Source organism: Paramisgurnus dabryanus, chromosome 14, assembly GCF_030506205.2.
Source record: "Paramisgurnus dabryanus chromosome 14, PD_genome_1.1, whole genome shotgun sequence".
NCBI lineage: Eukaryota > Metazoa > Chordata > Actinopteri > Cypriniformes > Cobitidae > Paramisgurnus > Paramisgurnus dabryanus.
Window position 1 is genome coordinate 33319290 of NC_133350.1, and position 13088 is coordinate 33332377.

Genomic DNA, 13088 nt, shown 5'->3' on the forward strand with positions numbered 1-13088 from the left:
ACATATACGAGCTATACACGCTGATAAATGGATGTCAAGAGTGTCACGTTGCTGTGGGAGCGCACATACGCAAACACTATATTCACTGCAGTGGTGGATCTGCTGCTTTTCCTCAGTTTGTGAATGTCCTGTAAATATACTTTTAAAGCTCCGCGGACGTGTGCGTGCGCAAGGCGGACGCTGAATGAAAGTACAGTATACTGCACCTATTGTGTCTGCTGTGTTTGACGAACCCTGTTTGCGCGTCCAACATTACACACAAGAAAATGTTTCCACGCATTTGGATTCCGTGATTCCGTCTGCGTTATCCGCATCACGAAAATCATAGGTCTCTACTAATAAATGAATAACTTGCCTCATCTTCCACTCCTTCAAGTCTAACTGTCACTGTGATTGTAAACCAAGAGCGCGTGCCGCATCCGGAAGTGCTCGCGCAACATTACGCACAGTGCGTAAACATTATCGATCACTTATCGAACTGTCCTTATCGTTTTATCGAAAAAGTTTATATCGGTAAAATTATCGTTATCGAATTATCGCCCAGCACTACATATAACTGTGGTATGTAACATTACGTGTATCCAAGAGCAACCTCACAAGCACAATAGAAATATACAAAGTTATTGATAAGAGCTTATCAGCCGCAGTTTAGAATCTGATGCGTCCTTACTGTGTTGTATACGGTACTTTACGTCGAGTTTAAAGTTTTGTTTCTACTTTACTATACGTATTGTCATTTATGTGTATCATCTTTAGCACCCAGAATCTTTTGTGGCTCAAACATATATGTGTTCGGCTGCTATTTTAACACATTAATGTTTTAATAACATTTCCCCACATGTAATGACAGGGAATGAAGCCGTCCAATCATAGCAGTGGGTGTTTACGTCCAGGTCTTCAATGCGGCCCGCCCCTTCAAACAAAGCTTTTTTCCAGAGAGCCACTAATCAATGTTACAAAATAGCCTATTACTTATTGTTTTTGATGTTTTTGAATGTAAAGACCACGCGAACATCATAAGTAGACCTCAGACAACAGTATAAAACAATAAAATCGAAAAATTCACCACACCTTTAAGTAATGATTTTTATCAAAACACCAACTATATTGACTCATTTTACAATCCCACTAGCATGTTATTAAGATAAAAAAAATATTTTAAATTAACGTAAGGAAGCGGGCATTTTTATGCACACTTTCATGTCATATGCCATTGCAGTAAAGGCTTATTGCACTATTACAGGTTACGATCATTCGATTGATTGATTGTTAATTTAAAGATTAAAAAATTGCATATATTGACATGCCGTGGTTTCTGGTGTATTGATTACTATTAGCAACACCATTAGTGATGCACTGATGTATCGGCCGCCAACATTTATCGGCCGATTTTTGATAAATTTGAAACCATCGGCATATCGGCAATAGCACGAGAAAGGCCGATACCGATTGTTTATTAATTAACTGCATAAAGAAATCCATCATATGTAAAAAATGAGTTAATGTTGTTAATAAAATAAATGCTGAATAGCAAAAACCACCTTTGAAGGTTGTCATGCTGTCTTATTATATTTGTTTTAGCTTAATTTGTGCCTCTCTTATTATTTTGGTCAGTTGAATGTTAATTAGATCCAATCCATGTTCAGTAAAAATTATTTGATGCAGAAACAAACTAGCTAATAGACCAACTGTATAGTATTGTATACAAGTGTTTAATATCGGTATCGGCCAGAAGTTGTCTGTTTAAATCGGTATCGGCATCGGCCCAAAAAAATCCTATCGGTGCATCCCTAAAAACCATGGTTTACTACACTCTAAAAAAAAATGGTGATAAATAGCACTAAAAGCTCGTAATCATAGGGGATCAATTTTTAGTGCTACATAGCACCTATAAAGCACCTCTGAAGAACCATTCGGAAGTGGTATAGCACTTAAAATGGTTCCCCTATGATTACAATGGATTAACTATGGTTTTTAAAAACAAAAAACTGTGTAAACTAGTGTCAATGTCTTAAAGGGTAAGTTGTTTTTGATGCAAGCGTGTTTTTAAAAATTTTGGGAAAATGTTCAGAGCAGCCTGCACACAATAGAGTCATCAGATCAATCAACACCATCATATAACTCCTGTTTATATCACTGAAATATCACTCATCCATAACCTAAGCATTTTCTCCAGGACTCTTATAATTGCATTTACGAAAATGTGAGAACCTAACACCTGTCAATGTTAAAACCATCTTCATGCTGTAAGGTGTTCGTAAAGATGCTAATATTAGAAATGATGTAGACGAACTTGTCTAATGCAGTTTGTATGCTACTACTTAGTTTTTATTATGAAGCAATGAAGACACATCATATTTAAGTATATCCACAGAAAAGCAAGGTTATTTTAATATCTCTTTTTGTTTTGAGGCATCATTTGTATAGTTCTATAGTTTCACTACTACGTCTCATATTTTAATAATTGAATAACAGTACACTGTCAGAAAAAATGGTCAGATGATGTACCCTAGCTGTCACTGGGGCTGTACCCTTTTAAAAATCGCAGCTTTGCACATAAAGAGTTAGTACCTCTGAGGTACCAAAGGGAGCTCCTGAAAGGTACATACAGTAGTAGTATCTCAAAGTTACATATTGGTACCAAATGTATATATATCTGTATCTAATAATACATTTTAGGGCATTTTAAAGGGTACTGCCCCCCTGGGTACATACTGTATTTTGACCAGGAAGACAATACTGATGTCAAAGGAAACATGATTGAGAACTCAGGGTCACTTAAGCAATAACAGAGCATCCTGGGGGGTGATAAAACTTTGTAATAATAATAAAAAACACTTCTGACTAAGACAAATCATTGTATTGTTTTGAGAAAAGGTCCAACGCTATTCTAACATGTAATACCATTATTCACAGGCAAATAATTTTATTGAAATTGAATAAAATAAACAATTCTTAATACATTTTCCCTGTTAAAGAGGGCGCACAATCAAAACAATAACAATGACGTAGATTAATGATGCTCTTAAGAAGCGTGGAATGATGGGATTTGTTGTCTTTTACTCAACTGCTGATGGCCATCAATCAGACGGGAACAAAAATCTTGTCAACTGATGAGGTAAAGTAAGCAAGTTTTATAAATATTGTGTTTGATGACACAGTTTTATTTCATTATGTAAGGTTCAATGTAATGTTCAAAATGAAATTGTTAGTCATAGATTTTCATATGATTTTTACGTCAGTTAATGTGGTAACAAAGGGTAACGTGTCTCACTAAATTACGTACCTATAGTCACGTAATTTTTTTATTCTTTTTCGTTATACTTTCATGAATTTCCATGTTTTTTGTGACCGTATCACGAATTTCTGTTTACATGTCATTGTCACGTATTGGTTACTCAACTGCTTTTTCCTATTTTCAAACCATTGTCGCTTCAGTTCAGGGTTAGATTTGATGTTTGTGTTAGGATGTCACTTTTAATATTGGTTTATACTATTTTTTTCTGAAGAAAATATGAAAAAACAGTTGAGTAACCAATACGTGACAATGACACGTAAATAGAAATTTGTGATGCGGTCATGAAAAAAATTCTGAAATTTACATAATTTCGTGGGAACGTGAATATTAATATCATTGACAGGCGACAGCGCTGCCCTGTGTCACTGTTTAGAATGGCATAATTTACAGTAGTAGAAAACATTAGAGATATTGTAAGTAATCAGCTGAACAAAATATTTAACACTGGCCTAGTGGTTTAAGGATATTTTACTGCAAATATCTTACAAATTGTACCTTTAAGAGACTGAATGCTTTTGCTTTTTTTGGGAGGGGGGTCTAAAGTAAACACAATAAAATCTCACATGAAAATAAAGACATTCCAGCCTTGACTCGTGATAAAAGCCCTGCCATCTGTCTGAGCTATTGACCTTAACTTGTTGAAAAGCAGATGTGAATAAATGAAAAAGGAGAGGAGCAGAAGTCAAACACATCCTGTGAAATAATTGAATGTGCTGTAATTGTAGGTTGTAAATCAGGCTGAAGGTTTTTTTATTGCTATAAATCACATGTTGGCCAACAATACTATGACTTCCCAATTACTGAGTGTGCATGAAATTGAATGATGATTTTCATAAATGGTTTATAAGAAAATAAAAACAGCACGACTGGATGTTATGTGGTGCCATTTCTTCACAATTACAAGATTAATGGTTTGACTTTAACAATGGCTGTTTGTTCTTTTACAGGTTATTGTTTAACTATACATTTGGCAGATGCTTTCGTCCCAAGCGAGTGCATTTAAGGTATAAATTTTAAGTGTGTTACCTGGGATCGAACTGCTAACTCAATGCTCTTCCAACTGAGCCAGGAACAAGGACAATTACAGTAAATACAACTGGAGAGTATTAAGAACGATTGTGATGCCTTTTATTTTTATGAGTAACAGGGATGGAAACCAAAAAAAGGCTCTGACAGTTTTTTTCACACTACTGTCCCTACATTCCCACAACAGAATGATCTTTTAGCTGTGTTTTGCATCTAAATTAAATGTAATGAGAGGCAGCATAAAGAAATACAGAGATAATAAGACTGTTTAAACACTGCACAACATTTGTTCTGTTAATGTGCAATTGCAGGTCACAAAAACCAGACAATAGTAATGTACAGTATATGTTCATTGGACATCAAAGAAGACAAACCCAATCATAATGTGAACCAGAATTTGTTTTCCCAGTTGCTGTCTTCAAATAGAAGGAGAGATCAATTCAGCTTAAGCTAAAAGCTTTAATGGCAGGTCATTCATCAAAGCTTCCAGTGTGGTCAGATACAAACACACACAAACCCACACACACACATACACACAAAGAGATGGAGAGAGATGAGATACAGCATATTAAACATTGTGACTGATCATCACATACACAACTAAAACTAGTTGTAGATATTATTATAGATCAATCATTTATTCTCTGCTATTATAATGATATGCTATTGTACTCTCGTCTGAAATTTATGCCAACGTCTGATGTGTTATTTCAACAGTGAAAACAAGTCAACTGGGTGACACATACACCACTCACAACTATTTATTTTCGAGACAAATGTTCAAACTTAGATATGATATGTTTACAAGATCCTTTCAAACGACTCATTTTTAAAGTGGTTTTGATTGCAATACTTCTGCGATAAAAACTGCTGCTTATATTTCATTTTATTTACTGAAAAGGATGATCATTAAAGGGGTGTCCCTGATTTTTTGAAAACGCATTGCAAAAGGCAGTCGGGCCGACTAGCAAAACACACTTGTAGCCAATCTGCAGTAAGGGGCATGTCTTAGGTGATTTGTTTAGGTGATTTCAAGTATTGGCTTTCAGAGATTCATTAAAAAAAGACGTTAAATAGAAAGCGACACTGTGTAAGAGTGAAAATGTTTTTGGTAATATTGCGGTAAAGACATTAGAGTTGACATGCCCAGAGTTTATAATAATTGCACTGATTTTTCATTGGATGCCCATCAAAAAAGTCAATTAAAATCTTTTAACAAATCTAGATTACTGTTCAGAAGTGTTAGCGGTGTTAAATGAAGGTCCATATTTGGTGATTAGTCTTAGCAGATCTCTAGGGCATCAATGAGGATCAACAGTATAATTAAACACTGAATAATTATTATATGAGAAATCCTGTAGATATATGTTTGTTTTTCTTTTCCACAGTGCTTTTACTCTACTGAGTTAGATCTATTTATACATTTCTGAATAATTCAGCATTATATAATTACTGTACATTTATCATTTGAAACACAGTATTTAGTTTCTAGATGGAAATTTAATTCAATTTGCTATTTTTGCTATTAATTTTTTACATTTACTCTCATTATTTTGTTCATATAGAAACACATCCAAGATATTGATGACTCATCCTGCACTATACTTTATTGTCCAATCAGGTGCTTCTTTTAAATCTGGTTTTGATTTTGCCACTGACTTCAGGTTTAATGGCTGTGATGTATCTACAGTTGTTACACATTTAAATTGCTACACGGTATGCTGAAGGGGCAATTCAGGGAATTTGTTGTACCACACATACATTTACTCACATTTTAATGCACACTGAAACGCATAATATATATGTTTTTGACAGGGCTAAAACGTTAATTATTTACATATTAGCAGCTTTATAGACATACAAATGTGTATGTATTCTTATCATAAATATTAAAATTGCTGGCAGTGCTGTTTTTTTACTTATATTAATGACATGCTTTCAGTCATATTTTCTGACTTATTAATTTAAAACAGTTTACTCATTTACCTAATGAAATGTTTGTGACTTTCGGAGAATTATAAAATAATAAACAAGACTACACTTTAAAACCTTAAAATGAATGATATTTCTGTAATTATTTAACCATTAATTTCCCATGACACACAAAAGGCGTTTTCTCATATGCAACAATAATTACACCAAAACGCAACATAAATTCATAAAAGATCTTATTCATCTTTAAATTTCATACGATTGCGAGGAACAGATCCAAATTCAGCCCTTTATTCAGCGATTTTGATCCCAGTTCTTATCAGCGACTGTAAACGTCAAATTTTGTGTTCGTTATGAATTTGAATTCAAAGCTGCGTCTGAAAGCTCTAAAATGCTGCTGTCTGAATCCAGTGTTTGCTTTACTTCCTGATCGCTGAGATACCTTTATCATTTTGTCCCACACTTCTATGCACGTGTGCGCGTGGGGAATGTGATTGGTCGAGCTTGGTCAAGTTAAACAAAAAAAATGGTAGCCAAGTATAAAAAGGGTTTGGGTTTACAGTAAGGTTTGTGGTATGGTTGGTAACTTTATTGAAAATTATATAGCAACCTTTATGGTATGAAAGATTTGAAAATGGTTTACATTTAGTAGCTGTAAAAACGTAACCATGTTATGATTAAATGGTGCAAATATGTCTACATTGTATGCTTCAGCATCTATTCAAACATACAAAAAGAATGTTTTTAAAAGCTAGGTGTTAATACGAGACCAGGCTGGCCTATGAGGCAGATGCTGTTTCATTGCCTTTTAAAAAGCTGAACAATTTGGCACTGCTGATGTACTATATCCATACCCATGTTGATCTTAAACAGAAGAGCACTGGACTATGAGGCATACAGTATGGTGATTGAGTTTGGATGCTCTTTAATAAGGCCACAGGATGGACATGATGAAATTAAACTACAGGTAATATCCCATGTGTTGAGGGACACGTGCTTCACAAACACATCTGCTCTTGGTCTGGACAGAAAAGCAAACAGGCATGCCATTTAAAGCAGTCTGCACGGATCTGCAAACATCCATTTTATCAGTTTACTGTGAATAACACAGTTACAGGAATTGCTACTATTATAAAACTATAGTTATTTTTAACTGTGTACTCCACAAGCAAAGATTGTTTCTTTTGTTGGAGGCATATTGTAAATCTATTGACTGCCCTTCTTGATTTTGTCAAGTAAAAGATGTTCAGACCAACATACAGAACTGAGGGAGGGATAGGTTTACAGTTTAGATCATGGTTACACTTCCCTCTGATTTTATGGATATGTTAGGGTTAGGAACACAAAATAGGAACACAAAATAAGATATTTTGATAAATTATTGTAAGGACACAGTTGACAGTACCTATTGATTTCCATAGTAGGAAAAACAAATACTGTGGAAGTCAATAGGTACTGTCAACTATCATCATAATCAAGCATTCCAAAAAGAAGTGTAAAATCTTTGTAAAATTTGTAAATTATCATAAATATAATATATATGAACAATGGAAATGTACAAGTAAACTTTATATATACATAAATACAAATTAAGCAAAATATATCCTGCATGCTGGTCGGGCTTTAATGTCATTGTGACTGAGCACACAGACACAGGCCTGAGGCCTGATGTCCCTTTTCATTACTGCGACACATGACCGGCCATCTAGTGCGCTTTGTGCATCAACATGGAGGAGACTCACAAGGGCAGAAGGCAGAGCCTTTATTCCCTCAGCCAATTCTCATGACCCGCAGGGATTCGTTACTTACCCAAAGTGGTGGAGGAGGGTTGTGAGTTATATAATACTTAGCAAACCACTGGGTCTAAAGGTTCTGGATTTGTGACCGAGTGATGCCGAATGATCTATAAGTTTTACATGTCCACCTTATTTTCATACGCAGTATTTTTGAGGTGATGTGATGCATTTCACGTTATGTGCAAGACTTCCATTTCAATAGCCGGTCGGTAGTAACAGTTACGGTAATTGTTTTATACACCAGCCATATATAACACAGTGGGGGGATGAAATGAAGAAGTGCCCTGATACATCATATGAAGATATATTCAATTATTTCATGTTGTTGCTCGTCGTTGATGGGTCTTCGATACACAACTATAAAAGCACAGGGGCATACCAGTACATGTACAGTGGGAAAGTCAGTCGAGTGTTTGTACATAAAGTAGATCAAGAGTTCATGTTTTAACCTTTTCAGACGAATGTTTAAAATGTCACAGCTGTCCCCCTGGTGTGATTTTTTTTTAAACAGAAATGTTTAATTGACTTCTATGGCGACACATCAAGCTCATGCGGTCCAACAGTCAGCAGTATCTTTCTCATTCAGCACACTGTAAGTTATTTGAACAAACCATAATGAACATAATAAACAATTACATTTATTTAGTATTGTTTTCGTTTAATGATAAATATTATTACAACGTTTCTTACAGTTTTTTGACGGAGTTGGCAAGATGACGCCAGTGTCCGGCACACCATCTGTGGCTTGTTTGGCTGTTTGCCTTATCTTTTAACCTAGGTATGTGGTTAATTTACGATCAACATATACTTTTATCCATTCTCAAATTTATGAATCCATGCGCACGATTTTTAAAACTGAGGGAACAGTTTATTCATCTGTGAGTACGGTTTTAAACTATTGGGACAGATTACAAAACCATGATTACGGATTTGCAGGTCTTGTTTTCTTTTCTCAAAGGGGTGACCTGCCGGGATCCGTACTTTGTAAAAGAAACCCTTTTGACGCGTGTGCAGCAGGCACATATTTTGACAAGACGCATGATGCACATGGGTTCACATGACGCAGGAACACATATTTTGACATGGCAAGCAACACACATGGCACTCCGAAAACATTTTTGGAATTTGTGCTTCTCGAAAGAGAAGTCATCGGCCGCCACTGCATACTTATGATCAAATGTATAGCTTGAATGCATTGTAAGTCACTTTATATAAATGCACCAGCCAAATGTATGCAAATTACATGTTTTCAAAAGGAGACGACTTTACAGTTGCACTATTTATTTTTCTTGCAACATAAGTACAAAAAAACTACATTTTATTCGCCTACTACCTGCAATCCAGTTGGTGGTAACGGCAGTGAAATACCACTGATACTGTGCTTTATTTGACTACATGCTTATATTATATTATATAATATATTAGATATTTGCCCCCTTCAAATACAGTAATTGTGTAGATAACAGTGGGTGTGTCCACTTTAATAAAAATGGTTTTAAAAGGGTTTTTCCCTTTCTGTGGATGTTGTAGATTCTTTATGGAGTCATGCAGTCTATCAAAAAACCTTTTAACAACCTTAATATTTAAGAGTGTACCATTAAATCCGACTGCATCCTTCACATCACTTAATGTCAGCCTACAAGATGGTGTATTGCTCCGTACAGACGACACTATCAGCAGGCACAAATCATTCATAGTGAATTACTCCCAAAATCCTGTGGGAAATAAATAGGGACACTTTTTTCAAGGCCGAACCCATTACATGAGAGATGGAAGCTGACGGTTATGTAAGACCCTAGTTTGTGTCAAACACACTCGCAGAGTGATTCACAAGATGGTTCCCAGAACATGCAAATAAAACCTTTTTCAATTAGTGCTTTGACTAACCCTAAATATACATCCGAAGGTAATTGTAGAAACACATAGTAATACAAAAATGTGATGTGCACAAAACACAAACAGATCTCAGACAGAAGCTGACGTCCGTGTCAATATTCAACCGTGCACATTTACAATTCACTGCTGCACTCATACTGAGACACTGACCTGCGTGTGGCTTTAATATGAGGCATGCTGCATGCTTCCAATGGATCTTAAAACAAATAAAATCACATAGGCTCTCATCACATTTGGTTCGATTTCTTGGACCAAACCCAAGTGTGTTGCCATTACCTTCACCCCACGGGTCTCTTTTCACAGCATATATGCGTTATCAATGCTAGTACTCACAACAGCTGTTTAGCACTGTAACTACTCACAAGAAGATACCAACTATACTGTTTCATTCCAGTTTTGATATTTTACTGCTAAAATGTGCAAAGAAGGACAACAGCAAGATTGGCATTAACATTTATACATGTGCACAAGTTGCTTTAAAGGGGACATTTCACAAGACTTTATAAAGGTATCAAATAAATATTTTGTGTCTCCAGAGTACATATGTGAAGTTTTAGCTCAGAATACCACACAGATAATTTATTATAACATGTTAAAATTGACACTTTGTAGGTGTGAGCAAAGGTGTGTGCTGTTTTTGGGTGTGTTCTTTTAAAATGTGAATGAGCTGATGAAATGCAAACACTGATCACCATAATGGTGGTTTGTTAAAATTTAAACTCAATTGTGCTGTCAATTATTTCTCTCTCTCTCTCTCATTTCTTTTTCTCTGCACTAAATGGCAGTGTCATAGTTGGATAGTGCAGATTAAGGGGCGGGATTATTATAATAAGATCCCCTTCTGACATCACAAGGGCCAAATTTCAATTACCTCTTTTTTCACATGCTTGCAGAGAATGGTTTACCAAAATTAAGTTAGTGGGTTATTCTTTTTCACATTTTCTAGGTTGCATAAGTTACGGCTTGCAGCTTTAAATGCTATTTGGGAGCAGCAATGACACATTTATTATGGTACATGTATAATAGATGAATATCATCACATCATGGCTCGCCTTCTCACGTCTAGATTGCATTCATATCGGTTCCACACTATACCAGAGTTCACATAAAATGTATAGCCGCCTGCGTTGGTGCAGTTCTTTGGTGCTAACTTAAATTTGGACAACAGTACTTAAACAAACTGAAACGTACACCTTCACTGCACATTGTGTGTGTGTTATTTAAAATAATTAGACTATATGTATCCAAAAAACACAGTGGCTTCTTAAGTCAGTATTTATGAGGATGCCCCTAAAGAAAAATCAATAATAGCCAAAGACTGTTGGCTTCGCTTCTTGGAGAGAAAGCATGCTGACTGCTCCGTAGGATCACCAATGAAATATTCATGCTTGTATCTAGGAGAAGAAAAGTGCGATTGCTCTACTCAAAGCTTTCTCTGGATTCATTGTTATGCAAAGCTTGTGAGGAATTATTTCAGTTTGGCTTCTAAATCGCTTTAATGACAAAACTAATCTTATAAATGCAATTCAGACTGAACATTCAACAGCTGAAAAAGCTTTTTCCCAACCAATCACAGCACTGATATGGAGCATAGCAACTGTGGTCATTGACTGGCCAACACTGCATAAGATGTAAAAATTGCAGAACTGAAGATTAGCATAGGAATTTATTTACAATCTGAGCAGTTTAACCTAGTTAACCTCAACATAGACACTAGTCACAGATGCAAGGGGCAAACAAACATTTAGCAATGATTCATCTGATTTGCATCATAGTGTGATCATTTCCATATACACTCCACTCTTGTGCCATTAGTAAGACAACCTGAACAAAAGGTTAAAAAAAGCTTTGGGTGGCCAATTAAATCTATTGGCACCATTGCTGTAAATTAAGTCTGCCTGCATGCAGCCATCTGCTTAAGAGCTTTAAGATTGATGGAAAAGTCCAATCAACCTTAAGCATCTGGGGAATTGGCAAAAAGTCCATTTTTAAACCAAAGAAGGCAGTGGGATTAAAGTGGCCTGTGCAACTCAAAAAACAAGAAACTTTGGATTGTTTTGGATGAAGTTGGGCAACACACCACTGATGTGAGCCGCCAAATTTATCATCACAGTCTGGATCAGGGGAAGGTAACTCACCAGTCATGTTGGGGTTCATCGATGACCAGCAGGATCTTAAACTTCCGTGACACCGCTGTGGGACTCTGCTCCACGAGTCCTGCAGAAGCTGCGGTTTGCTTCACTACGTTGGTGATGGAGCTGAAGAATCCTGTCCCGGTCGATTGTGCAGGTTGCGGCTGTCGCTCCGGTGCCGGAGAAGCGGTCGGGGACTTGGTCACAGCGGGGGCCGGCTGGGCAGGAGTCGGTCCGGAGGCAGGGGTCTTGGGGCTGGTGGTGGGAGGAGGTGGTGGAGGTGGGTCAGGCCTCTGGAGGTCTGACATGTAACCATTGGGGAGGTTGGCGATGAAGCTGCTGTCAGAGAGCCGACGTCGTAGGAAGTTCATGGCTGCGGCTGGAGAAGGTTAAACTCTAAAATTGTGCAAAGGTGTTTGACGAGAATCTTTGAGCTCCAAGGTTGAAGATCTCAGAGTCTTGTCCTGCTTCTTCTGAATGTGTTGTTGATGTTGCACTTGTATTTTTCCTCTCTGCTCTCTCTCTCTCTCTCTGTGTGCTCCTGCACTGACAGCTAGAATGCCAGGAAGAGATGCTCACGCTCTGCCTGTGTCTCCCCTCCCTCCCTCATGCATTCTCTTTCTCTCTCTCTCACACATACACACTCGCTCCCTCCCCCAGTCCCTCACGATCTCCTACATCATTGCTTACGTGGCTGTACTACGTTGTTCTGCAGCTGCTGAATGGGGTTTCCAATACATATGCATGGATGAAGGGGAGCTCCTACACCAATCCCCCTCGCTCCTGTGTCTCTCCTCCTCTGGCACCTTTCCTCTGCTTCTCTCAATGACCTGCAGACTCTGATCTGGTCATACTGAGACTGCAGGGTCTATAGAAGGTCATGTGTCTTCCAGCCACTGATTCTGTGCCATCGTGCAGTCAAGGAGACTTTTCTTGATATTTAAGCTGAATGAGAAATTTCAATGGTTAGCCATCTCTCGGCACTGCAGGCAATACAAACAAAATGCA

At 37.1% G+C, this 13088-nt stretch overlaps 1 protein-coding gene across 1 annotated transcript in view; it reads right to left on the reverse strand.

Moving 5' to 3' along the window:
• syn2b (synapsin IIb) overlaps positions 1-12690 on the reverse strand; it is a 185250-nt gene extending 172560 nt beyond the window's left edge. Inside the window, exon 1 of the mRNA XM_065265920.2 lies at positions 12087-12690. Coding sequence (XP_065121992.1) covers positions 12087-12451 — 365 coding nt within the window. The 5' untranslated portion in view covers positions 12452-12690. The remainder of the gene's footprint in view (positions 1-12086) is intronic.
• Between the last annotated feature and the right edge of the window lie 398 nt (positions 12691-13088).